General features: G+C 39.5%; 5 protein-coding genes across 5 annotated transcripts; 1 reads left to right on the forward strand and 4 right to left on the reverse strand.

Annotated features, from left to right (window-relative positions):
- Window positions 1-1,094: 1,094 nt before the first annotated feature.
- Window positions 1,095-6,316, reverse strand: LOC111610398 (zinc finger protein 879-like). The gene is made up of 2 exons (XM_023344494.1): window positions 5,833-6,316; window positions 1,095-4,715 (listed from the first exon to the last, which is right to left on the reverse strand). Exons 1-2 carry the CDS (start codon window positions 6,236-6,238, stop codon window positions 3,133-3,135), a joined length of 1,989 nt encoding a protein of 662 aa, XP_023200262.1. The 5' UTR covers window positions 6,239-6,316; the 3' UTR covers window positions 1,095-3,132.
- A 915-nt stretch (window positions 6,317-7,231) lies between these two features.
- LOC111610565 (gastrula zinc finger protein XlCGF57.1-like) lies at window positions 7,232-11,996 on the reverse strand. The gene is made up of 2 exons (XM_023345140.1): window positions 11,648-11,996; window positions 7,232-10,889 (listed from the first exon to the last, which is right to left on the reverse strand). The coding sequence occupies exons 1-2, from the start codon at window positions 11,982-11,984 to the stop codon at window positions 9,313-9,315; spliced, it is 1,914 nt and encodes a 637-aa protein (XP_023200908.1). The 5' UTR covers window positions 11,985-11,996; the 3' UTR covers window positions 7,232-9,312.
- On the forward strand, window positions 11,964-14,780 carry LOC102218114 (RNA/RNP complex-1-interacting phosphatase-like). The gene is given in 3 exon segments (XM_023345141.1): window positions 11,964-12,043; window positions 13,639-14,395; window positions 14,397-14,780. Coding segments are annotated over 3 exon segments (894 nt in total). The 5' UTR covers window positions 11,964-12,018; the 3' UTR covers window positions 14,509-14,780.
- Window positions 14,781-14,843: 63 nt separating this feature from the next.
- LOC111610566 (zinc finger protein 536-like) lies at window positions 14,844-18,000 on the reverse strand. Its single transcript, XM_023345142.1, has 2 exons — window positions 17,507-18,000; window positions 14,844-16,192 (listed from the first exon to the last, which is right to left on the reverse strand). The coding sequence occupies exons 1-2, from the start codon at window positions 17,697-17,699 to the stop codon at window positions 15,501-15,503; spliced, it is 885 nt and encodes a 294-aa protein (XP_023200910.1). The 5' UTR covers window positions 17,700-18,000; the 3' UTR covers window positions 14,844-15,500.
- A 633-nt stretch (window positions 18,001-18,633) lies between these two features.
- Window positions 18,634-26,144, reverse strand: dnai2 (dynein axonemal intermediate chain 2). Its single transcript, XM_005805486.3, has 12 exons — window positions 25,791-26,144; window positions 24,570-24,731; window positions 24,291-24,409; window positions 23,352-23,494; window positions 22,492-22,605; window positions 22,284-22,423; window positions 21,526-21,648; window positions 20,520-20,743; window positions 19,765-19,900; window positions 19,539-19,685; window positions 19,116-19,343; window positions 18,634-19,035 (listed from the first exon to the last, which is right to left on the reverse strand). The coding sequence occupies exons 1-12, from the start codon at window positions 25,971-25,973 to the stop codon at window positions 18,763-18,765; spliced, it is 1,992 nt and encodes a 663-aa protein (XP_005805543.1). The 5' UTR covers window positions 25,974-26,144; the 3' UTR covers window positions 18,634-18,762.
- Between the last annotated feature and the right edge of the window lie 399 nt (window positions 26,145-26,543).

A 26,543-nucleotide genomic window follows, 5' to 3' on the forward strand; every position in this document is an offset into this window, starting at 1 on the left:
CATTTAGTCAGTATGAATATGAAACGACATCAGACTTACATAGTGCTTTACAAAGGGTTCTCAAAGATGCTTAAAATATGTTTGTATTCTTATTTTTAAAAATCTCTTAGTTTTATGATATTCTTCTGTTTTCTGCTCTACAATATTCTGTTGTATGATGTTTTAATGCTTTCTGAATAGGTAGATGTCAGTAATGAGAATTTGTTCTAAACCTGGTTCAAGGTTAAATAAAAAAGAAATAAACCTTAATTTTAGACAAAAATGAATAGTAAATAGAAGAAAACCATAAGTAGTTTTCAAATGATTGATGACCGTTTATTAAGGGAAAACATAAAACCAAACAGTTTTCCTCTCTCAGTAACACTGTCCACACTGAAGAGTGTTGCTACCACAAACTGGTAGCATTTAGTTGCATTCACTGGTTGAAAACAAGACAGGATTTTTGAGTTTCCTACTGTCTGATGACCGGTCAGGATGATGAGGCTCAAAATGGGCCCAGAGTAACTTTTAATGTCCAACAACATGTAAAAAAACTTTAACAAATAATCAACATATCACACGACCTGTGACGGCTTTAAACGTCGGTTTTTGGTTAAACCAGGTTCAGAGGAACATTCTGCTGAATTCACGAAGAATCCTTCAGCATTGAGTCTTTAGAAAAAACAGAGACTGCATGCCAAGAAACGAAAAACAAACACTTTCAACTGCTTCTGTTATAAAACCTTCATTAAAAAAAGCAAAAGCTGCATCACAGATTAAGATCAATGCTCAGTATTTTGATTATTTAGAAAAGAAAATGATTTATTTAAGTAGAAATTAATATCTAGTCAGTTTTTTATTTGTTTCAGCTTCCACACTGTAAAAACACTAAATCTTACCAAGTATTTTTGGTTCAGTTTCTTAATATTAATATTAAGTTAATAGTTACTTTATATTAATGAAAACATACAAATTACACTGGGAGATTATTTCACTTCTAACATGGAAAAATGTCTTGTATTAAGTGAAATAACTACTTTTTAAAATAAAATTAAGGAATTATTTACTTAAAACACATTCCTTTATCTTGCTGAAAAATTATTAGTAATTTAGTTTTGTCTTGTTTCAAATGTAGTAAGATGTTTTCACTAGAAACTAGGCCAAAAATACCTAATAAGAGTTTGTTTTTACAGTGTAGGTATAATAATTAGCACCAAAGGTCCAATTCATCCAATCTCAACCTAAAACCTAAGGCGATTATAATTAGGAGAGATGAACAAAATCACCAAATTGTAACATTTGACTAATAAAACAGAAATATTTACATCTTGTCTGAAATTGTAAAAAAAAAAAATGCATCAACTGTGGGACAAAATGTCAAACAGAAGACTAATAAAATCAGTCTCATGCTTGCAGCTTCTACTGGAAGCTCTTGATGCTCCAAACTGGTTTTACATTAAAGTAAAAAAAAAAAAACTGAACCAACCAGAGAACAGTTTTACTTTCACACCAGTTCCTGCAGATTCAGAACTGATCCTGGTTTTTCTATCCAGGTGATCCAACTGTGAGCTACATTGAGATGGTTTGACTATATGAACCTCATTTGTTATCTTGAGATTTAACAGATATCCTAATATCTTCTCAGGGTTAATTTATCCCTCCACCAATTTGTAGTCCCGTATAATCCCAATAAATTAGAATTTGGCAGGATAAATGTACTTAAATCAATGCTTATCAGTTTATTTTGACTTTGCAATCAAATATTTCTACTAAGAGCAAAGATAAAATATTTAGAAAACGTTTAACTTTTCTAATTTCTGCGTCCATTTCTTTATTCTCTCGACCTCGTTTGAGTCAGTTTATCGTTACAGTGAAAGTAAAGTAACAGTTACAGGAATGCTGAGATGCTAACGCTAAGCTCAAATTAATGATTTAAATTATTAAACTCACAGTGAAATTGGGATTTGCTTTTTGAATTATTTTTCCACTTCAGGATCTGATCATCAATTTATTCCATGTTTACACTAAAAAATCAGATTCAACAGATTATTGATTATTATTTAGCAGCTCAGTTTCAGTCTTGAGTTGAAAAACTCCTTTTGCTTCATGTTTAGTGTAAGATTTTAATTTCTGCTGCAGCTCTTCATTGTGTGCAGTGGCAAAAAGACTGACTTAAAAACATTTTTAAAAATTATACCAAGTCCAATTTCCAATTTTTCATATTTTTTCACCTTTCTTTGCATTAAAACAAAATTACAAATAATTTTAAAAATCTTGCTTTTATTTCTATTGTCTCTTTTAGGGGATTATCTATTAATTCCTCCATTTCCTGCTGGGCTCAAACCTGCAAACTGTTTTTAAGAATCTACAGCATTTTTCCTGCTTTTATAAGTTTGTAGTTAGAAAAATTAATTACTGTTTATGTCCAGATCAAGAGATGAGACCACAAAGAAATCCAGAAATCTGTTTTCAGAAGAAGAATAAAAGACAGCAAGTTGGATGTTGATTGAATTTTTGGGATTTGAAAGATAAAATGTTTTGAATTCAGGTCAACTCTACAACAGAGTGTTAGCATCAGGCTAAGTCTGGTTTTTGAATCACGAGGATAAAGTTGTAACTTTATGAGAACTCCAACATGAAAAATAACACAAAAAAAAATTAAATGAGGAATATTGAGCATCTAGTAAAATTATTCTTTAGGATAGGTTTTACAGATAATATTTAATGGTAATATAAATTTTTTTAATCAGTAGCAGGACTTTGAAATGATGAGCAAACAACTCAGTCCATTTCGGAAAAAGAACCACATGGACTGAACTGGTCACAACAAATCTTGATAGCTTTATCAAAGCTTTTTTCTTATTAAAATTACGCTTTTCTCTTAATATTCAGATGTTTTATCTGGTAAAACTGCACCTTTTTGCAACTAAGCTAAAATTCTCGTAGCCTTGCCCTAATTCTCCTTCATAAAACTCACAGAAGGTATTATCAAAGAAAAGACCCCTTTTTGAAAATGTTTTCTGATATTTGTAAATTGGTTTTTAGAGAAAAAGAGAAAAAAAGTTTTATAAAATTTGAAATCAGATTGGGTCTGATCATATCAGAGATTTAATTTTTAAGCCGCTTTGTTCAGCCCTAGGTTTAGTTTCTGATCTACAGCTGGAAGGGTCCGGAGAAGAAGCTGTCCATCCTCTGGTTCTCGGTGACGCCCGCCATCCCGCCAGCTTCATGAACCTTTAGGTGACCGTTGAGCGAGCGCCTGGCCTGGAAGCTCTTCCCGCAGACCCTGCACTCGTACGGCTTCTCCCCGGTGTGGACAAGGATGTGCCTCTTCAGGTCCACGTCCTGCATGAAGCCCTTCCCGCACACCTGGCACAGGAAGCGCCTCTCCTTGTTGTGGAAGCGGATGTGCGTGTCCAGGCTGTTCTTCTGGGTGAAGCCCTTCCCGCAGATGCTGCAGGAGAAAGCGCGCTCGCCCGTGTGGATCTTCAAGTGCATCTTCAGATTGCCGATCTGGTTGAAGGCCTTGTCGCAGAAGCTACAACTGAAGGGTTTCTCCCCGGTGTGAATCCTCAGGTGCATCAGCAGCGCCGATCGGCCGGGGAAGGATTTCCCGCAGGTTTCGCAGGTCCTGGCGGCAACCCGGTGGAAGCGCAGGTGAGCATTGAGGCTGTCGATGGAGTCGCACAGATTCCCACAAACGCCGCAGCAGCAATTGGGCTCCTGCGCGTGAGTCCCAGCATGCCTGACTAGCAGGATCTTCCGGTCGAAAGCTTCGCCGCACACCTTGCAGTTGGTCAACACAGATGTGCGGCTTTTATTCGCTTTAGGGACGCTGTCCTCGTGATTGATCGCCATGTGTTTCCGCAGGTCCTTCCGCTTGCTGAACTCCTGACTGCAGATGCTGCAGGAGAGGATGAGTGCGTTGTTGTGCTCCTCCATGTGGCGCTCCAGCGACGTCATGTGGCAGAAGGCGCGTGGGCACTCTTTACATTTGAACGGTTTTTCTGCCGCGTGAACCAGCATGTGAGACATCAGGTTGCTTTTCTGCCGGAACATTCTGCCGCATTCAGGGCATTCATGCGGCTTCTCCCCCGTGTGGATGCGGAAGTGCAGCTCCTGAGCCCTGATGGAAGTGAACGTCTTCTCGCAGACGGAGCACTTCTTTGTGTTCTGCTGGTGAGCCTGCAGGTGAGCCATCAGGCCATCAGCAGAGTCTGAAAGCTCGCCGCAGAAGCCACAGCGCCGGTCCGGATTGCTGCCGCAGACACGCAGCGCATGCTGCAGCAGGAAGCCTTTCCCCGGACAGAGGCGTTCGCAGACATGGCAGCTGAAACGCTCTGTAGGAGGAGTGCGCTTTCGCTTTTTCACAATGATTAAAGGTTCAAGACCAAGAAGTTCTCTCTTCTTTTTGCCCAAAGATCCGAGAGGTCGTCCTCGTTTCTTCTTCCCAGAAGATCCGAGAGGCGGACTTCCTTCCATTTTCTCGACGGATCTGCAAGGCCGACCTCTCTTCTTTTTCCTTTTGCCCTCTGACCTGAGAGACTGACTCTCCGTCCAGTCGTCGTCATCGTCGGTGCACGTAGAGGCCGCCAGGTGGTAGGATGGAGAAGAGGAGATTGGCGACGACGGGCAGGAAGCATCGCTGACGTTCTCAGAATCGAGCGGATTCAGGTCCGCTGAGTCGAACTGGGCTGGCAGGTTAGAGTCGTCCAGCGTCACTATCTTCAGAAGGCCTAGAAACAAAAGCTTCATGTTTAGACTCAAGAGATTAACAGACTTTAAAAAAAACACAGCTCTAAAAACTTGAGTGTTTTTCTGACCTTTTCTAGAATCCAAATGTTTCAGACATTCTCCCCAAAATGACTTTATTTCATGTAGGGGTGGACAATATGGACTTAAAGTTTTATCACAATATTTTGAGACACTATTGCGATGTCAATAAATGTGAAAATAACTATTCATTGCATCTTTTTTAAGTAAGTATGACTGTAACTGTGTGTCACAGCAATCTTAACAAGTTACATCAATAAACAATAATTCAACAAATTCATGCTAGAAATCGGTAAAAATTTAGGGTTTGAAATTTAGTCAGAGTGGGACATCTGTGTTAAAAATGTGCTTTGTTATATTGCATTTGTAGAAATATGAGAGAGTGTGCGCTCTTAGCAACAAGCTATCTTTGACGTATTTTTTTCCGGTTACCATGTCAACAAGAACTTCGGCAGTTAGTTGGGAGAAAGTAAACGGCTCGTAAACACTTTTTTGGAAGAAGGATGGCGTATTAATGCCATCGTAGATGGAAAAAAAAAGAGGAATAAATTTCTGCCAAAAAACAAAAACTCAAAAATTATTAGATTAATTTCAGAAATTCTCTAGAAAAAATAAGTAGATTTCTAAGCTCCAAAAGTCAAAAATGCGTTAGAAAAAAATCTGAAATTTTGAGCTTAATCTTTGAGCTTTTCTAGGAAAAAACTTACAAATTTCTGAGTTTCAGGGTATTTTTAGTAGTAGTTTCAGTAGTTTTATATTGAAAAAAAAGATATTTGGGAAAAAATGTCTTCTTAAAACCTATTTATTTGTATATTTGTTCTTCATTTCAATATGTGAAATACCAGAATTTGCACACAACCGTATATTTTTGGCTGTTTGATGACAACATTTTTAAACTATTAAATCAGATGTTATGATTACTCAAGTGGCCTTTTTAAGTAAAGTTTTTCTAATTCTGGAGTAACTTCTTAGACAGCGATTTTGTACTTTCACTTGAGTAACAATATGTTGAATAAGTGCCACTGTTAGTTGAGAACATTCTGTTGGTACTAATTTTTATTTCAGGCGTCTTCATCGCACCTGTGTCTTCAACTTCCTCTTCACTCTGATCTGCAGGGCTTTTACTGTGAAGTTGACCGGAACTGGATGAGTAAGCGCTGGCCGCAGCGGCTCCTGCGGCTTTAAAAGCCTCCATTTGCTCCGACCTTTGTAGCCTGACTTCAGGTTTCAGCAGAGCGTCCAGCTGCTTTCTCTGGAGGCATATCTCCTGCTCGGACTGCCGCAGTCTCTCCTCGTACCCCGCTAAAGTTTCCTTAAACAGTCCGAAGATTTCCTCCGCGGTAGCCGTTAGCCGCGCGGTTATCACTGCTCTCTGCGTCCGGAGTTTAGCCGCTTTCTCCCCGTTTTCCAGCTGCTGTAGGACGTCCTCAGCGGCGGCGCTGATCCGCTGGTGCACCGACATCCGCAGCAGCTGAATGGCGCTCATTCTGCCGCAGATTAGCCTCCCAAAGCCACTAAAACACGAGAGAGGATGGGAGCATGTAAACACAATTTTTTAAGGAAATCTGTGGAAAACGCTTCCGTTTAGTGAACGCGAGGCATAAAGAGGAAACGGCGACCTCTGCTGGTCAGGAAGAATCTGTAAATACCTTTATTAACTAACTTAAAAATCCACTTTCAGCTGTTTTTATGTAGGAAAAAACGTTTTATAAGCAACAAAATGAGAGATGTCTCCTTTAAACTCTTACTCTAAATTTATCCTACTAATTGATACATAATAAAATATAATAAACACAAACAATAGCCCCCAACTGTAAGTGATTTAGTCTGGAAATGTATCACAAGAACATAAGATAAGATAAGATTTATTTGTCATTGTCATCAACAGATTACAACGAGATTGAGATTACATGTTGGAAACAATGTAATACATTTATAATTGGTAATGTTGACAATACATCTTTGGTTTTCATGGAAATATTGCACATCCAGGCAGAGTACTGGCAATTAGTCTTATTATATTTGGCAAGTTTCATATTCACAAATGTAAATTTTCATAATAACCACCCTTTTTGACACTTTTGGTTAAGGTAATCAAACGATATTTATCCACTATTTCCAAAAGTACAAACAAAAAAAGCTGTAAACACACATGAATGTATTGTTTACAGTTTTATATGCGTTTAAAAATACAATGTAATATGTAACAAAACATAAACTAAGAGGTGGGAGCGCAGTGTTTGCGTTTGTCTATAATGTAAATAAACACGAAAACGCAAAGCTTACATTTACTGTTATGGTGTAACAGCGACCCCTGCTGGATGAGCAGTGTCTGCTTTCTGTCTCCATGTTTCAGTGATCGATCGATCTGATTCCCCAGTTATTGACGTTTTTCTTCATCTTGATTTGACTCAGCATTTCTACTAACCATTTGTTGCAAGAAAATATCAACATGAAGCCAATAATTACAATCGCCATCAAAATTTTACCAAACCGTTTTTATTTTTTTGAAATTTCACACAGTTTTAGCAGAAGTAACTCAGGATAAAAGACAATCCAGCATCACCACATCATTATACAACTTCAAATAAAAGTTCTGCAAAATAAAAGTTTCCTCTTAAAGTCAAACAAAAAGAGAAAAATACATTAAATTTGCAGAAAAATAAAAACACTAAAAGCTACTACTCAGTCAAAACAATGCAGGGAAAACACAAAAACAATTTTAATGCATTAAACTATTTTACAAGTTTAAATTGTGTTTATAGCAAAGATACGTTTATAAGTGAGCAATAGTCACGTTTTTGATCCTCATTTCTTTTCATAACAAAAAAGGGGGAAAAAAGAATCAAGTTTAAATTATTTTACAAGGTTCCTGTACAATAATAAGCAATTCAGGAGATTTTTATAAGCTCTAGAAAATATTTTGTCTTGATCTTTTCACCGCTGATTGTTTTGGTTTGAGGCCCAAACTGTTTAAAGAAACTGATTTTAAAAAATTCTTTAAATTTGTGTCCAGGAAATAATAAATTTTGAAATATGAAATTTGTATAAAATATGCTTTTTAAAGCACAAAGATTAAATAAGATTAAAATAGATAAAAATAAAAATGTTAAAATAGTTTGTATCATATGTTGTAAGAGAAACGGTTCTTTTTGGGTATTTTTAGGAATGGAGTCAAGTAATAATAACTGTTAATGAAGTTACAATAGTAATATAATTAAAAAATTAATCACTTTAGGTGATATCTAAAGTTTTCTCTGTATTTTGAAAATTGTTTTCAGGATTTATTTTTTAATGTTTTGATGTCAACAAAATTAGTAGCAATAATTATTCTGTCAGCTTTAATAAAGCTTTCAATTAATTTATAAATAACTCCAGTCAACAGCTAAGAGTTACTTAATATTACAGGAATAGTGTAGTTATTTTTGCTAGTTTTCTATTCAAAATGTTCTGATCTTTTTTTCCCTATTTCTGGATAAATTACCATAAAAAATGTTTATTATGAAAGTGCAGATGACACAAGTCGGCTCTTTGCTTTACAGAAACTCTAAAAACCAGTTAAATCCTCCAAGTTCAGGAACGAAGTTAATTGTACAAATTAAACCCAAATGTGAAATATGTACAGCAGATCACCTTAAAATAGCTATTTGTAGCTCACTTTTGTTTTTTGCACACATTAAAGCACAGAACTGAACTCCTTCTGGGGACTTTTGTACAAAATTCATTCAGAATAAATAATAGCAGTGATAAGAGTGGAAATGGCTCCAATTTGCTGTCAGAAATGTACAATTATTTACTAAACAGGAGCAATAAAAAGCATTTCTGCTGTGACTAATCATTAACCTTTTAAATCAGAATGAGAGGTGACATCACACTGTGTGAGAGAGACAGTTACACAGCTCTGCAATCAAACAGGCTTTGATTGAGGTTTTAAAACAAAGACAAAAATACTACCTAAAATGTATTTTTCAAATTGCCTTTCATATTTTTTATTAGCAATAATTGTGGTTAGCGTTACTGCTAGCGGTTTCTGTGTATTGACACGAACAAAACATGGAACTTGGACTTTTCAAATAGATGCAACTAATCTAAAAACAAAGTCGAACATAAAATCTTTGAATAAAGTGAGCATTAAAGATCTGCAGAATATTGAAATAACTTCAGGAAAATTAGAAAAGGAATGTTTTAAAGTTTTTCTAAACAGTTTGTGAATCTTTAAAAGCAGGTTTAAATTATTTGAAACAACTATGACAGTTCTAGTTTGGTCTGAAATGATTAATCGGAAGAAATAAACTAATTAATTAATTAATTAGTTTGCCTTGAAACGGGGATCACATCCAGAAAAGATTAAATTCAGCTGTTATAAATGTGTTTTTACTCAGAGTTTCTGCTTTCAGACTCTAACTTAGTGACAGTGAGCTGGATGGAGCTGACCTTTACAGAAAGCATCAGAAACAGGAAGCTCTGTCTCTTAATGTTAGAGCAGACTTCCTGTTTTGGGCCATTTTTCCTATATCAGACAGGAAGGAGCTGAGTCGTTTATGTACAAACAGCAGCAGATCACAGCTGAGTGAACTGAGGTTGGACCTCCGCCTCCTGCTGCTTTATGTGTGACATCACAACTGGGTCCTTGGCGGCCTGCTCCCCCGCATGGACCTTCATGTGCGACTCCAGCGAGCGCTTCTCCTGGTAGCTCTTTCCGCAGGCGTGGCAGCTGAAGGGTTTCTCACCAGTGTGCGTCAGCATGTGCCTCTTCAGGTCGATCTTCTGCACGAAGCCCTTCCTGCACACCTGGCAGACAAACGCCTTGTCCTTCTTGTGGAAACGCTCGTGCGTCTCCAGCGAGATTTTCTGGCGGAAGGTTTTCCCGCAGAGGCTGCAGATAAATGGCTTCTCGCCCGTGTGGATCCTCATGTGGGAGTCCAGGTTGCCGATCTGCCTGAAGGTCTTACCGCAGACCTTGCAGGGGAACGGCTTCTCCCCCGTGTGGATCCTCTTGTGCACGTCCAGATGTTGGCTCATGGTGAACTTCTTGTCACAGGTTTCGCAGGTGTAAATCCGGGGCTTCCCGCCGGTGTGGCTCTTGATGTGCCGCTTGAGGACGGTGCTTTCGATGAAAGTCTTCCCGCAAAACTCGCAGATGTAAGGCCTCTCGCCGGCGTGTAGCTTCAGGTGTCTCTCCAGGGAGCTCTTCCTGGGGAAATCCTTGCAGCAATCTTTACACCTGAAAGGTTTTTGCCCGGAGTGCGTCCTCATGTGGATCTCCATGTCCCTGAAGTTGTCTCCGCAGATGTCGCAGGTCTTGTTCATTTCTCTGTGACTCTGGATGTGGAGCTGCAAGCTCTCGGACGACTCGGCCCGCTCTCCACAGACGCCACACAGGAGGTCGGGGTGATTTAAATGTGTCTCTGTGTGTCGCAGTAAGTTCCCTTTATTGTGGAAAGCGTTCCCACAGACCTTGCAGGAATGAGAAGGAGTCAGACTCGGCTTTCTGCGTTTGCTCTTGTCGGTCGGCTGGTTGTGGCTCCGAGCGTGTCTCCTGAGGTCAGAGGTCGTTAGGAAGTCTGCTCCACAGACTTTGCAGGTGAACGCCGTCTGTTCACTGTCGGTCTTCATGTCTTGCTCTGGTGAAATGCTGTGGACGGAGTCTTCAGAGAGCTTTTCTTCTACATGGGTTTGTAGGTGAGTCATCATGTTGCCCTTCTGGCTGAAGCCTTTGCCACAGTGGCGGCAGCTGAACGGTTTCTCACCGGTGTGCAGCCGCGCGTGCGTCTCCTTAGCTCGGATCGAGGGGAACTTTTTGCCGCAGAAGTCGCAGGTCCTGCAGCTGTCGCGATGCGTCTGAAGATGCCGTTTCAGGTCGGCGCTGGACTCCAAATGTTCCCCACACACACCGCACCGACTCGCCTCTTCCTTGGCATGTTTCTCCACATGTTTGATCAAAAAGCCTTTTGTGTCAAAGGATTTCCCACAAACTTTGCAGCTGGGAGATGTTTCTTCTGCTGCAACTGCATCATCCTCTTCCTCCTCAGCTGCCGTATCATCGTCTGGAAAAGCCGCCTGCTGGTCGAGTCTGGAAGTGGAACCAGATGGTCTTTGGAAAGGCTGATTCCTAACACCAACAGACAGACACAGTTCTGCAAAGAAAATAAACAACAAATTAATTTGCTGCTGATAATACTAGCTGCAACTGACAATAATAAAAACACAAAACCTTATCTTGCATGTCGGTTCAGTTTCTATTGTAAATATCTTAGTAAACTTAAAATAAGACAAAAGTAACTCACAGGTAACTTTTCAGAAAGATATAAGAGCTTGATTTAAAAATAATTCATTAAAATTGATGAAATAGTATTAGTTCCACTGGCAGATTGTTTCACTTATAACTTGGGAAAAATGAAATCATCATGTAACACACAAATGAAACACACTGTGATTATAAATGTGACAAAAATGTGAAAACATTAAATTATATTAATACTTGTGCTTTATTAGTGTCGGGTGACTGATTTTCCACTTTACTGCACAAAAAACTGAATTTTATGATCACATAATAAGCAGTAAAAAACCCCATGAGTAAACAAACAAAAACGCATGAACTTAGGCTACATACAAAAATAAAGAAGCCAAAAATATATTAGAAAAACTGGCATGATTAGAGATATCTAACCTTAAACAATATAATTGCTTCTATCTTACGTGTTTTTATAATGACAATGAACGTTATTATTATCTGGTGGCTTATTACTCCTATATTGCCCGCATCCAGGGATAAAACCTTAAATCAATCTGATAATATTTTGGCTGAAAGCTCCACTTGTAGTAGGTGGATCATGTTTTTATGAGTTTAATATGATTTTTCTGGTTGTAATTCACTACAGGTGAGCTCACGGACCTTCTGGCTGCTCTCCGCGGCCTCCTCTCCGCCTCTCTCCCGGCTCCAGAGTCCCTCTTTCTGCCGCTCTGCTCGCTTCGAACGCGGTGAGGATGGAGTCCACGGCCGCTGCGATCCGCTTCATCAGCAGCGCCCGCAGCTCCTCCAGCTCCGCCTGGCCGCGCTCCTCCAGCAGGCCGAGGACCCCCGAGGCTGCGGCCGCCAGCTGCTGCTCCACACAGGCCCTCAGGCTGCCGCTCTCTGGCCGCTTTTTGGACATTTTTAAGAAGTTTTTAAACACAACAAAAGGGCGACATGAAAACAGAACGAAGAACTTCCGGCGCGGGCGTGACGTCATCTCGAGGGCAACAAGGAAACAGTTCAACTGACTGATGAGTTGGCGTATCTACCGAAATAGTACGTTGTTATGTAAGTTCAGCGATTCATTTTAACATTTTATCTTTTGTCTAAATACGGTTTTTATTTTTTGGTTGTTATTTGAGTTTAAACACGAAGCTAAAGTTGGTTTGAGATTCGGGAAATGCCTAAAGGGCGACTCCACCTAATTTTTCACCACCTTCTCTAATCTACTTTAGTTTAAAAAACTACAAAACATTGACACTTCAAACCTGGAATAGATTATTCTCAACTAATATCAGAATATTTAAAACCATGTTTGTGATTTGTGAAACTTCAACAAAGGCCGATTTCAGACCCTTTGTTGCATTTGGATCAAACTAGAACTGCTCTAATTCCCAAGCTAAAACTCCTACACTCTTCAAACCTGGACTGGATTATTCTGCTCCAATAGCAGGATATATAAAACAATGTATGGGATTTGTGAAACCTTTTTTTAATTTGAGAAACTTTACTAAAATTCAGATTACTATTCACACTTGTTGCATGCAGTTTTCTTTTTTCAAATTCAATTCTAATTCAAAAACACTTTATTAATCCCAAAGGGAAATCAAATATCAATGTAACTCATTGAAGCTTCAAAGAGTTATTGTAGATGCTGATGGCTGTTGGAAGGAAAGATCTTCTGCAGCAGTCTGTGTTGCACTAAATCTGAAGAAGCCTCTGACTGAAGATACTCTGCCTTCCCAAGACAGTCTTGTGACAGGGGGTTTGCTGAATCAGTGTATAATGGCATCATCAACTCCAACTCCACTGCAATAAGCAAACTGCAGGGGGTCTTGATATTTCCTTGTCTGCTTATTCAGGTGGGCTGACAGGAGTCTCTCCAGGACCTTCATGTTGTGGAATGTCAGGGCTACAAGTCGTTGATGACTGATGGGTAATATTCTGCTATTAGAGCAGAATAATCCAGTCCAGGTTTGAAGTGTCAAGGTTTTGTAGTTTTTTAAGCTACAGCAGATTAAATATTCTGAAGGTGGTGAAAAATTAGGTGTAATCGCCCTTTAACCTTTAACCATTTTCCGATTCGGAAGCTGGAATCAGAAACCAACTTCAGCTTCATTGTTCAAAACCTGATCCAAACTTTCTTAGAAAAATATTGTTTTGTTTTAATTTAATCATGTGAAGAGCGACATACATCTACAAACATCACCTTACTTTTTTTATACTTAAGAATATCCTCTGGTAAATTCGGCATATTATTTAAAGAGGTTGTTTCTAGTAACCAGGGGTGCCCAAAGTCGGTCCTCGAGGGCCGACATGCACGTTTTAGTTCTCTCCCTGGTAGAACCAACAACCTTTTCAGCATGTCATTGTTCTTCTTAGGCCTTCTAATGAGCCATCATTAGATCCAGGTGCGTTAAACCAGGGAAAGAACTAAAACATGCAGGATGCCGGCCCTCCAGGACCGACTTTGGGCCACCCTGTAGCACTGGGAGAAGGCAGAGGAACTCTATCACAGATTATCTGTTTCACACTGTCACAACATTGTGACAGTTTCAACAAATATCTAAAAGAATATTTTTTTTTATAAATACTGACATTAAGACTGATATTGCAGCTTTGTGGATCTTTCTGTGTTTCATGTCTTAAAGTGTCAACTGGGAACAGAACCCTCCGAGGCGTAGCGATGTCTCAGCAGCAGCAGCGGAAGAAGAGGAATAAGAAGACGGGCGTTCCTGATGGGTGGCTGGACTACTGTCCCGTTGGATCGAGGATCCCAGGAACCAGGTTTATTCCCTTCAAGGTTCCTCTAAAGGCCGCCCTGAACTGCCAACTTCCCGCCTGCCAGTCCTTTGATATGTGGGACCTGCTGGACTCGGTGCGACAGCAAAACCAGGAGCTCGGTCTGATCATCGACCTCACCTTTACGACCAGGTACTACTCAGTGTCAGACATCCCGCAGTGCTGCGCATACATCAAGATCCCCACCGAGGGTCACCACGTTCCAAACGACGGAGTCATCCTGAGCTTCAAGCGCGTGGTGAGGCACTTCCTGAGGCAGAACCAGGACAACAACAGGCTAATCGGAGTCCACTGCACCCACGGGCTGAACCGCACCGGCTACCTGATCTGCAGGTACCTGATCGATGTGGACGGGTTGGACGCCGCGGCAGCTCTGGAGCTCTTCAACTCCAGCAGATGTCACCACATGGAGAGGAAGAACTACATTAAAGACCTTCAGCGCGCCGCCAAGAGGAGCAACAGAGGCATCGACGAGCCGGAGAGAAACCCGATCATGGGGCTCGCCGTGGGCAAATAACCAGCTATGCTCATAAAGCACAAGGAGAAGGTGGAGAGCAACACCGCGGCACAGCATGTCAAGGCTTCTGGTGAAAATGCAGAAAATCAGTGAGAAACAGACGAGCCAGAAACAAACCAAACACAGAGCCCGACTTCGCTCCAAGAACAGGAACAAGAAGCCTGCTCATAGGTCAGCGCAGGGTCGCGACCCCGCCTCTTAGACTTAGCTTAAACAAACTTTATCTTCTTTTACAGTTTCTGGGTGATTATTTATTTCCTGCACCAGAAACACAAAAATAAATTTAAAAGCTGATAAACGATTCCTGCAGATAAAAATGAACATAACTCTGATTCTGGATCAGAGTTATGGTTTAGATCGGATGATTAGTTATTATTTATTCCCATTATTGACAGCTGCACTTATTTACTGCAGCATCACAACTGATCTGATCGTCAATATTAATGATTCTAACTCGTTATTATACAAAAAAATCTGTTTTAGAAGAAAAAATAACTGTTTAAAATTTTTATTTTTATGAATTGAATTTTTAATAAAGTTTGGCACATGAAAAAACATGTTTTCTCTAATTACAATAAACGTTTTAACTGGATTTCTCAGATTGAGGAAGGTTTAAATTCAATAATCTTTGAGCCACTTCAACTGGTACTAAAGTTTTTAATGTGGAACCAAATTTCTGCATCAAACAATTAATTAAAACTGATCTCATCTGAGACATAACTGATAAAACACATAACTCTGTGTTTCAGAGTTATGTTCATGATCTCTGGTTCTGAATGGAAACTCCTCTTAAATTAATTTTAAGAGGAGAAGTTCAGAAAAGCAAGTCGCCGTCCTTCCATCTCATCTCTGTTTATCGTCTTTAATCAGAAACATTTTCATGTTTAAGACCTGAAGCTTTTAGGTTTTTCTTCTTCTCTTTATGGTCAAACTTTTCCATCAACCACAGATGCTGTTTGAAGGAGGATTAGGGCCAATGATAAAAAAAAAAAGACTTTTCTCACAAGATTAAAGACAGAATTTTGGAAAAAGTCAGAATTTCTCTGGAACTTTTTTCCAGAAAAAAAAGTACTTTTTAAAAGTAGAAAACCTAATAAACCAAAGATCAGAGTAGAAAATCCAGAAGTTAAAGTGAAAACCAAGCTGCAGTCGATATGTGTGGAATAAACTGGATTAAAAGCCGGGATTAGAGGTTTAGAGTTTCCTCTTCCTTTTTTTCAGAACTTTCTGACTGTCTGGGTCTTGGTTGTCGCTCCGAGGCCGACCCCGGTTCCTCTTCTTCAGTCCAGTCAGGTTTGGGTTCTCCTCTTTCTGGGCTTCCGGCTCTTTGACGTCAGAGACCTGCTGGAGGAGCCGCCTGGCTCTTCTCTGGGTTCTGCTTCGGTTCTTCAGAACCTTCTTCCTGCTGTGGGTTTGGAGGTGAAGCTTGAGTCCGCGAGGGACCTCAAACTGCTCCCCGCACAGACCGCAGACCGGCGTGGGGTCCTGCAGGTGGCCTCTGACGTGCCTGAACAGAAACCTGCGGGCGCTGAAGGCGCGACTGCAGGCCTGGCAGCTGAACCCGTCGCCGTGGCGACTCGGCTGTTCCCGAGGGGCTGATCCGGGGTCGGACGAGCCTTTGCTGTAGTCGTCGCTGTCTTCGGTTTCCGACGACAACACAACCGGGACCTCCGGGTCCAGGTCAGCCACAGGGTGGACGCCGTCGCGTAGCCTCGCGGACGGCCGGGAGCTGTAGGTGAACTCGATGATCTCCGCCGCGTCCAGAGGGGGGAGAGTCTCCTCGGGTTTGACCTCAACATGGCAGGAAGGCTCAAGAAGCAGGTTCTGGTCCAGACGGGTCAGGAGCAGGTCGTCTCTGGGATCCAGCAGCTGCTGTGTGAAGACATCTGGGAAAAAAATAAAAGTAAATATGAGATTCACTTTGAGTTCAGACAGAGCACATCCATGCAAAACTAGGACTGCAACTAAAAACTACTGCAGTTATCGATTATCGATTATTCTGATGATCAATCGCATAAAAAGTTGACACATTCTGCAGATTTTTCACTTAAGCCTAGTTTGTAAAATATTAAAAAATAAACATTTTAGTCTTTTTTTAAATGAGAAAATAAGCAATTTATTGCTTAAAATGCAATAACATTTCATTCATTTATTGAACTCTTGATCATTTGTAGCAAAGAATCTGCAAATAAAAAAATATTCTAACAACGTGTGAAAAGCTCAAAGTTTCATGTTTGACTTAATACAATGTAGGGATGATCTGTTGATTAATATTTGGATTAAGAAATCAATAATTGGATTGCAAATTTGTATTTTTACAGTATGTTGAGTTTTCATTTTTAGCAAATGACCTTTTTTAAGAGTCTGTATATGACAGTTAATGATTAATTGATTACAAGATTAGTTGGGGATTATTTCAATACCCGATTAATCACCATTAATCGTTTCAACCTTATAAAAATTGTCCTTCATGGTGTGTTAAATGTGTGCTTGTCAGTCTCTGTGTGTGAGCGTTCAGCTGCTTGGTTTTAGCATTTGACAGAAGTTGAAAAGAACTCCGAATTTCAGATTTCTGATGCACTTCACAATATTTCTGTTTTAACTTTCCTGGTGCAGACGCTCTACATACAGAGGTGGATAGAGAAGCCAAAAACTGTTCTCAAATTAAAATACAAAGCAGTAGTACTGAAAAAAGAAATGGAGTCGCCAACATCTTTCTGCCTGGTTTTCTGCCTGGTTTTCTAAAGAGGAGCGGCAGGTGGATCAGAAGTGTTTCCCAACAACCGATGCTGTCATCCGGGACATGTTACTGTGGAATATCGTCTTAGCTGCCCAGAAATTAAGCTTCAGTCAGAGGCTTCTTCAAATTTGTTGCAAGACTGACTGCTACTGCCCACAGCATCTACTGTATGTGAAGATGCTAGAATGACATGGGATTCGACAACATCTAATTTCCTTTTGTGATAAATAAAGAACAATTTAAATAAATTTTATTATAAGTTCCTAAAAAAACTTTCATTCCTTTTTAAAAAGTATAAATTCAAACACCCGCCTCAATTTAGTGTCTTTCAAAGGTACTGAGGAGTACTAACAGCCATTTTACTGGACAACTTGAGCTCCCCCTGCTGGTGGAAGTCTGTCTGCATCGCAGAAGGTTTCATGTCCCAGAATCCCCTGTGGACTGACAGGTGGAGGCTCACCTGCGGCCGGTGCCTCCATCACGGTCTTGTCCAGGGCGCAGAGCAGCGCGTGTTGGCGGGAGATCACCTGCTGGCTGAGGGCGGCTTCCTCTTCGTACTTCACGATGGTTTCCTCAAAAGCCGCCAAAATCTCCTCGACCGCCGCGTTCAGGCGCTGAGTGACGAACAGACGCAACTTCTGGGACCGAGACATGTCGCCTTCCGGGGGGAAAAGGTTGGAGTAACAGGGCTATTCTGGAGAAAAGCCGCTCCGAATGACCGGCTGCTGCTAACAAGCGCTACGGAAGTAAACAACAGAAGGACTTCCGGAATTCTTCTTCTTCGCTTCTGCGGCTGCTTGGATTTATTTTAATCACTTTTCTGCCCTCTTTTGGTTTTACTAAAACAATTTGACCTGAAATAAACCCGAGTGGAGTCTTTCGGCACTATTATAACATGTTTTCTGATACATCGTGATTTATGTTATAAACTGCGCTGTTCGTGTTGTAAAAGCTGCTGTGACAAAATGTTTTCTCTTGTGAGATCAATAAAGTATCTATATTTCTGTTTCTGATTACAGATCAGTATAATAAGCATTATTTTTACATCATTGTGAAAGTAGTAAATCTAAAATTAGATTTGTTTATTTTCTCCATCGTATGCTCTGACTTACCTGGTTTGGTATTTTCATGATTTAAAATGTATTTTAACAAGTGCCAAAATAAATTAAACCATCAGGATTAAAAAACTGAAATTAATTATAATACATTTTCCTTAACTTTAACCACAAATATCTATCCACCCATTAAAGCTTAAAACATTAAAAACATTTTATATATAGACTTTAAATAAAAATATATATGTAGAAAATAAAAGTCTGTACAATTTGAAAATAGAAAATGTTTCAGTATTTGATTTCAGTGGTTTAGTCCTGTTTTTTTTTTGTTGCCAGTCTTTAAAGTACAGAAATGAAGTTCCTATTTCTACAGTGATCAGTTTTAAAGTCTAAAATCTACAAACACAAGAGACTGATTGTTTTTTCCTCAGCCTGATTTTTGTTGCTTGTCTTTGTAAAACCTTTCCAGACTGTTGAGGAACCCAGTTTTTATGAAGTGCTCCATGGTGTATGAACAGATCACACAAACACAGATGAACTGCACTCAGTTTAATGATACCAGAATGTGAAAACTAAGATGCAAATAACAAGTGAATGGAAAAACATTAAACTGGAACGAAGGTGAAGAGTTTGAGGCAGGACATGTTTTCATTCATAAGGATTACTCAGTTTGACCATCTTCTGCCTCATTCTTCTCTTCATTTTCCTCCTCATTCTTCACTTCATTTTCCTCCTCAATCTTCACTTCATTTTCTGCCTCAATCTTCACTTCACTTTCTGCCTCAATTTTCACTTCACTTTCTGCCTCAGTCTTCACTTCATTTTCTGCCTCAGTCTTCCCTATATCTTCTTCATTCTTTACTTTATCTTCTTCATTCTTCCCTTCATCTTCTGCTTCATCCTTCGTTTCATTTTCATCGCAGGCCTCTTCCTCCTGGAGGAAAGAGTGAAACAGATTATAAAACAGATGTGACCAATAAGAATAATAACCAAGGATCCTCCGTCTCTCCTCACCTGTGGTGCTGCCGCTCTCCTCTCTTTCTCCCTCTTCCTCATCTCTGTTTCCACCAGGCTGTAGAAGTCGCTCTCAACCTTGGCGAGGAGCTCCTCGGGGTCGTCGTCTCCGTCCTCCCGCCCCGCCTCGTCCTCTCTGCTCTGTTCGGAGCGACTTCTCTCCTTCAGACGGATCTCCCTCTGACGGGCCTCCAGGATCTTCTCTCGCTTCGTCTCTCTCTCAAACATCTGCAGAATAACACAGGAAAATGTTTTCAGAGAATGCTGGTGGATAAAGTTTATTCCAGTGTGAAACAAAATCTTAAATGCTTTCTTTAAAAAACGCAGGAGTTGTTTTAGAATATTTTTACATGGCACTACATTTACTAGTTTATCTTGTTACTAAGTGAAATCTCTGATCAGGAAATGCTTTGTTTTTCTTACAGCAGCCATTAGACTCTTCTCGTTCTTCTGCAGGATGGACAGTCCAGAGGAGATTTGCAGCAGCGCGGCTTCGCCGCTGTGGGAGCCGCACGCCAGCACCTGGCCGTTGTCCTGGATACGGAGGCTGTACAGCGGTTTGTCACTAACCTGGAGACAGAGCAAGCGTCACGGTGATTCTGACTCAGCAGAGGAGACGCTGCTGGGAGTTCTGGTGGGATCGGAGCACCTTGACGCTCAGCGTGGGCTCACTCTGTTTGAACAGGAGGTCCCAGATGTCCAGCACACCCTCCATCTTCACAGTGAAGAAGACAGATGGTCTCACTGGACTCCAGCAGGCGTCCATCAGGTAGGACATTTGGTACCTGGAGCGCAAAAACCCAGAGGAATAAAACTGAAGACTGGTATTTAGTAGAGATGCACCGAACAGATATTAATATCTGTATCTGTCACGATATTGGAAAAAAATCTGGATCAGTGACAATGTGCCTGATCTATTCTGTCTAATTCTGTGCTTTGTGCTCTGAGTGGCGTCATGTTTATTATTTATTTCACATTATATCTAGAATAATTGTACTTTCTGAGCCATTTGACAGAAGATTTAAACTGAGATGCAGTTTATTCTTTCAGTTCCTTTATTATTTATTTTACATTGGCTGTTATTCTCCTAACTGCACTGATTGAGCAAATTAAAGAATTGTTTTTACAGGTTTGACCAAGCTTGGTGCAGAGTTATGAAATAGAGTTTTAATTTAAAAAAAGAAATCTTTTACGTCAAACCAGCTGTTTCTCTGTATCAGACTGGCACCGTCCGAGACTACACTGTAAAAACACAAAATCTTACCAGATATTTTTGATGTGGTTTCTAGTGCAAATATCTTAGCAAACTGGAAATGAGACAAAACTAACTTACAAGAACCTTTTAAGAAATGATTAAAAATAATTCCTTAATATTGATGAAATAGTTTCACTGAGGATTCCTACTTGGTCCACATGATGGACGACTCCTTGATGTCCTCTGACCAGATGCGGGCCGTCCAGTCCCCAACAGTCAGGAAGTTTTTGGGGAAGAAAGGATTCCTCTGAATGGCGTAGATGGGTCCGTGGTGGCCCTCGTAGGTGCAGACGATCTTCTCGGCCGGAGTCTTCGCCTTCCTGTTGCAGGAGACCACCATGCCTTGCTCTGTGCCCACCATGAACTTCGTTGGCTGAGGGAAACATCAACATGATCAGGATGTTGACATTTAGCTTCCAGCAGACTTACATAAAAAAGCACTAAAAATAAGTAAGTCTTGTTTTTTGTAACTTAAGCTCTAAACATCGATTGATTGCTTGTGCAGAGGTGGATGTATTATTATTACTATTATTTTAATAGATGAAAGGGGAGAAAATAAAGGTAAGGTAGTCAAGTCCAGGTTATTTGAAAAGCACATTTCAGAAACAAGACGGTTTAATGTGCTTTATGTGATAAAAACAAAATAAAAAAGGTAAGATAGTCAGGTTGTTGACAAATAATAATGTCCTAAAATTATAAGAGACACAATTATTGATGAAAGTAACTCAAGGCCGGCCTCAAGCTGAAGATGTTTCTTCCTGTTAAGAACATATTTTAAACAGGAACTAACTGCGTTCCTACACAGATTTGGAGGAATCTGGGAGAGGCGGCCATGTTTAACTGGCTGAGCTTAAAAACAATCTGCGATAATTGGTTATTATTTGCTGAGATGCATTATTGGCTAAACTGACCTCAAATACAAAGATTGAACTCATTGCATCAGATTGTAGCTATGGTAACAACAATTAAACTATGAGGACTATTATTTGGAACGTGGCAGTTCCTGTTGACGTTAAATTTTAAACAATTTAAAATGTTTTAATTCATCAATGCTGAAATCATTAAATCTAATTTAATAATGTTCTAATTCTGAATGGATAAATGTTAAAACTGCAGTTTCAGAACAAAAACAAAGTAACAGAAACAAACAGTCACCATGGTGGGCTCAAACTCCAGAGAGATGGCACCCAAAGCCCGGTCCAGATTCCCCTCCCGGCTCGGGTCCAGAACCAGACGCTCTGTTGGCTCGCTCAGCTTACGAACGTCCCACCACAGAATCTGACAAGAGAAGATAAACCGTCCTCTCAAAGGCTCATTACTTTAACTAGGACATCTCCATTAATCCATCAAATGTCCCTCCATCATTCACTGACCGGTCCGGTTCGGTCTCGTCCAGCCGTCATTGATCTAAAGCAATAACTAACGATCATTTTAGTCATCAGTTATTTTGAATCAGATAAGAAGTTTGAAAATAAGTAGCAAAGGTTGAACCTGCAGTTAAAAAATATTTCTAACATCAACAGGTGAAAAGCTCAGCCTGACTTATCAATGCGCTGTAGAGCTTACCTCTGGATTAACCAATGAATAATTCGATGGTAAAAGGAGCTCAATGGATTTTATTTTACAGAATTTAAATCAGATGAAGCTAAATCTATGCTACTTGAAGAGTTTTGAATTAATTTATTAAAAGACAAAGTTTCTTTTGTTGCAAAACTTATATATTTTTCTGTACAGTTTTGGCTTAATATCTTAATATCTGGGTTGTTCTTTCAGCAGATGACCTTTTCTTGAGTGCATACCACAGTTAACAATTAGTAAATTAATTAACAATCATTTAAATAATCGATCAATCGATTCAGTCCCATATTAATCCACCTATAAGACATAATTTCATCTGTGTGGGATTGTTCCACCTGTCCGTCGGTGGAGGCGGAGAAGGCGTCCGTCCCCGTCTTGGACTGCAGCCAGATGATCTTGTAAACCGGGTCTCTGTGGTTGTGCTCCAAAGAAGAATACTCCACAGGCTGACTTCCTCTCCGGGTGTCCCAGAAGGCTAAAACAAACACACCCACAGATAAATCTCCACCCTGGGAATGATTTGAATCCTGAATGTGAACGCACCAATCTGCCCGCTGTAGCTGCCCCCCACCAGAGTGTGGGGGTCCTTCGGGTTGTAGTCCAGACAAACCAGTGGAGATTCTGGTTTCAGAGCCATCTCAGGGTAGTTTGGGTTCTCTGGAAGACAAAATATCCAACAAATCTGAGGTTGAGGTGGAAATACGTTTCTACCTTAGAACTGCAAATATCAAAGCTTTATTTTTTGACAGACCAAGAGGAGCTCGGAGCTGTGAAGTGAAAGCAAAATAACGCAAAGTTGATTTTTTAAATACAATTCTTTGGTCTAATGGTATGTATTTTTTTATATTATATTATATTTTTATATTCACTCATATTTATACAGCCTTTCCCATTTTTAATCTGGTTCTTATTCTATTTTATATTATTTTGTTCTATAGTTTATCCAGCTGGTTTCTGTTTTTGACCTAGTATGCATCTCTGATGTTGTGTTTAATGACACTAAAGATAATCTGAATTCTCAGCTCCTCTCAGTCATGTCTCCACCAGATTTACACACCTGGATTCTTAATTTCTGCACGTTTGTTTTAATATCCTGCCCTCTGTCAGACTAGATGGAAACATCTACATCTGAAACTAGAAGTTTACATACACTAAATTAATTTTTTACCCACTGTCTGAAGTTAAATCAGAAACAAACTTCTCCTTAGGGCTGCAACTAATGATTATTTTAGGAACCAATTATTCCACCTTTCCATCATCTATAACCACCTTCAATATCCCAGCTGAAGAAGAGCATCCCCACAGCATGATGCTGCCACTACCACTGGAGGTTTTTGGTTATATTGTGTTGAGAAAAACCACAGGAAACTTCACCAGGCCTCTGTGACTGAAGTTCGACCCACCGAGGTCCCAGATGTAGGAGTCGAAGCTCATGTCTGGGGGGCTTTTTTGGAAGTCCAGGCTGCAGTACGCCGCCGCCAACTTCCTGCCACCATCGGGATGCCACGACAGGCCGGTGATGGTACGCTTCACCTTGTTAGGATCTCTGAGGGAGACGTGAAGCATGGAACAAAGTCTGAATCAGTCTGACGTAGGACTGAAACTATTAATCAAATTAATGGTGATGAACCGATTATTGAAATAATCAACTAATTTAATACGATATTGATAACTGTCGTATACAGACTCTAAAAAGGATCATTTTCTGAACAACACACTGAGTTGATATTAAGCCAAAATTGTACAAAAAAATATATAAATTTTCCATTCAAGGTAAAAAAAAAATCCCTTTTTCCTTCTAAGAACTCCTCAAGTGGCAATTTTATCTTCACCAGGTTCAAATTCTGTAAATAAATCTCTTATTAAACACCTATTGATATCCAATTAATAATCAGTTAATCCAAAAATAATCACCAGATCATCCCTACACATTATTGATGTTAAGTCAAGCAGAAAGGTTTAAGCTTTAACATGTTAGAAATATTTTTCAGCTGCAGAAAAAATTCAATGAATTACACCAACATTTAATTTCCCTTCAGGAACAATAAAGTGTTTTTGAAATGAATTGAATCCTTTGGTACAAGCGTTCACTAAAGGAATGCTGCTATTGCACTTTATGCAAGAAAATGTTTATTTTCTTATTAAAAATTGAACTGAATGTCTTGTTTATTTGCAGCATTTAATGTATTTTTAATACAATTTAAAAAGGCTGAAGTGGTTATATAAAAAAATCTGCATAATGTGGAAATTTTTCCTATTAATCGTCAGAGTAATCGATAGATTCATCAATAACTAAAACAATGGTTAGTTTGAGCCCTGCGCTGATGCTTGGTCAGATTTACCTGAAGACGCACATGGTCTTCGCTGTCGGTAACTCCGGTACTTTCTCCATCGTGTCTTCCTTGAAGTGCTCCTGATAGATGTCTATGGTGTTGTTCTGCCTGATGCAGTGGTCCATCACCTGGTTGTCATGGTGACAGCAGAGGGACAGCAATTAGGTAAATCGATAAAACAACATTTTCTGTCTTTACACGGTCTTCACCTGAATGGAAAGACTTAAAATCAAATAAATGAAAGCAGAGGTGACTTTCAGTTGCTGATTGGACCAAAGCTGATCTTACGTAGCCCAGGTGCACGAGGCTGTTGACGTAGTTTTCCTCTTTTTCAATCTTCTTCTTGAAGCGGACGGTTTGTTCCAGGTCCCTCGGGTTGATGTCTTTTGGCCACGCACCCTCCATGTGGTTCACGCCACAATTGGTGGACTCAAAGCGCTCAGTGTTTACCTGAAAACAGCAAACATTTTACCCAGATTAACACGGCTTAATCTTTAGTTGCTTAAAACTTAAAAACGTCAGAGAGTTTCACTGTTTCCTCAAAACACTTTACATACTTTCACAGCTAGGAATAATTTTATTAAGTCCACCAGAATATGCTAAAATTAGACTTTTATCCACTTACATGTCGCTTAAGCAGATGGCAAAGACAACATGTTTCTCAGAGATGTTGCATCATGTTACTGTAATGTGAAAAACGTTTATTAACTTGTCTCGTTTAAAGTTCATAAATTAACACGACAAAATAAGGTTCAATGTTAGAGGTTGGTCTATAAAGCAACAGTCCAAGATCTAAAAGTATAAAAAGAATATTAATTTACTGTAAACCTGCAATACGCATAAAAATTTATATTCATTTATGTATAAAATGTTCCCATCTTTAATAGGGTTTCAACTAACTTAAATAAGTAGTTTCTAATTACTAATCAAATGAAAATATGGCATAGAAAGCATGTTTATACACTATATTAAATTATTTTATTAGATGTTTAATTATTTTTTTTAATTTATCTTAAATGATTTTAGAAAAACTTTGATAATTTTTCAATTGTTTGCATATTTCTGTTGCTATATGGAGGGGCTAAGATTTCACACACCTGGTTTGGTTCACCCAGAATCTACAGTTATTTCGACAACATAAATAAAAAAGCAGCTAAACACTAAAAAAAATATTTTCCCCTATTAATGTTAACTTTCTGCTCATGAAAAGAGCCAAAGATATCACAGCATCACAAGCAGAACCACCTGATTGCTCCATCTAGCTACTAAAAAGCTGAACATGTGTTCAGATTCTGCACTTTATAGTTTTGCATTTATTTTGTAGGTTTCACCTAATTTGCTGATTTGACATTTACAATGATTTATTTTCCCTTCTCCTAAATCTCTTATAATAATAATAACAACCCCACATAATTAAGTAATAATGTCAAATAGGTGATTTACTATGAAACGGTCAGAAAGTGTTGCCAAAAACCGTTATTTAAAAATGAATTTAAAAGGCAAACCGACCGGGTGCTCACACATGTCCACGCAGGCCTGCGTGGCCTGGTCTCTGGGGGTCTTTACGACAAAGTTGGAGATCAGGTTCGGATTCGGCTGGATGTCCACCATCACCGTCTCAGCCCGGTCGGAGAACAGACCCGGACGGCCAAACTCCCGGCGGAACTTCGTGTAAACGTAGGTGATCTCCATGGCTGGCGGGATTCGCCGCGCAGCCGCCGGGGACGAGCGCCGAGAAGCAGGAGGACGGACTCAGAGCAAACCGGGCTAAAAACTTTGTCCAAAGAACCGAAGACGAACTCTAACTGAAAGGGAAAAAAAGACAATGGCGGCGGAGCGGCTTGTCGTATCCTAGCAACGCCGCCATGGCAACAACTTCTTTTAACGGCTAGTTTTCAAAAATAAATAATGTAGTTAATTTCACCAATTATTATTCGGTTTTACCCTATTAAATTGAAAATATGGTATGCGGTAATTATAATTGTAAAAATAATAATAATAATGGTAAAAAGTTGACATTAAGCTTTTAATTGATTTTAAAAGTCCAAATTATAACTCTTTGTCTCGTTATTATTTGTTTGAATCTCTAATATGATATAGACGTTTAATTTTCCAATCTCTTAAGTAGCAGGAAAGGACTCAAAAACACGGCAATATGTATTATAACAATTCCAAACAAAATAATCCAAATTTAAAATGACTAATTTTACATCTTAAAAAGCACAACCCTGGTTAGTTTGAGTTTCAATACGGAGAAAAATG

Source organism: Xiphophorus maculatus, chromosome 13 (genome assembly GCF_002775205.1).
Source record: "Xiphophorus maculatus strain JP 163 A chromosome 13, X_maculatus-5.0-male, whole genome shotgun sequence".
Taxonomy (NCBI): domain Eukaryota; kingdom Metazoa; phylum Chordata; class Actinopteri; order Cyprinodontiformes; family Poeciliidae; genus Xiphophorus; species Xiphophorus maculatus.

Bases quoted from the DNA above. Each gene is read 5' to 3' on its own strand.
- LOC111610398 (XM_023344494.1), bottom strand. From the start codon at position 6,238: ATGAGCGCCATTCAGCTGCTGCGGATGTCGGTGCACCAGCGGATCAGC. The intron at 4,716-5,832 runs GTGCGATGAAGA...TTTTGTTTCTAG, and splicing joins AGAGGAAGTTGAAGACACAG to GCCTTCTGAAGATAGTGACG.
- LOC111610565 (XM_023345140.1), bottom strand. From the start codon at position 11,984: ATGACGTCACGCCCGCGCCGGAAGTTCTTCGTTCTGTTTTCATGTCGC. The intron at 10,890-11,647 runs GTCCGTGAGCTC...TTTTCTTTGCAG, and splicing joins CCGCGGAGAGCAGCCAGAAG to AACTGTGTCTGTCTGTTGGT.
- LOC111610566 (XM_023345142.1), bottom strand. From the start codon at position 17,699: ATGTCTCGGTCCCAGAAGTTGCGTCTGTTCGTCACTCAGCGCCTGAAC. The intron at 16,193-17,506 runs GTGAGCCTCCAC...TTTTTTTCCCAG, and splicing joins GATGGAGGCACCGGCCGCAG to ATGTCTTCACACAGCAGCTG.
- dnai2 (XM_005805486.3), bottom strand. From the start codon at position 25,973: ATGGAGATCACCTACGTTTACACGAAGTTCCGCCGGGAGTTTGGCCGT. The intron at 23,495-24,290 runs GTAAATCTGACC...CGTCTCCCTCAG, and splicing joins AAGACCATGTGCGTCTTCAG to AGATCCTAACAAGGTGAAGC. The intron at 19,686-19,764 runs GTGCTCCGATCC...CTCTGTCTCCAG, and splicing joins AGCCCACGCTGAGCGTCAAG to GTTAGTGACAAACCGCTGTA.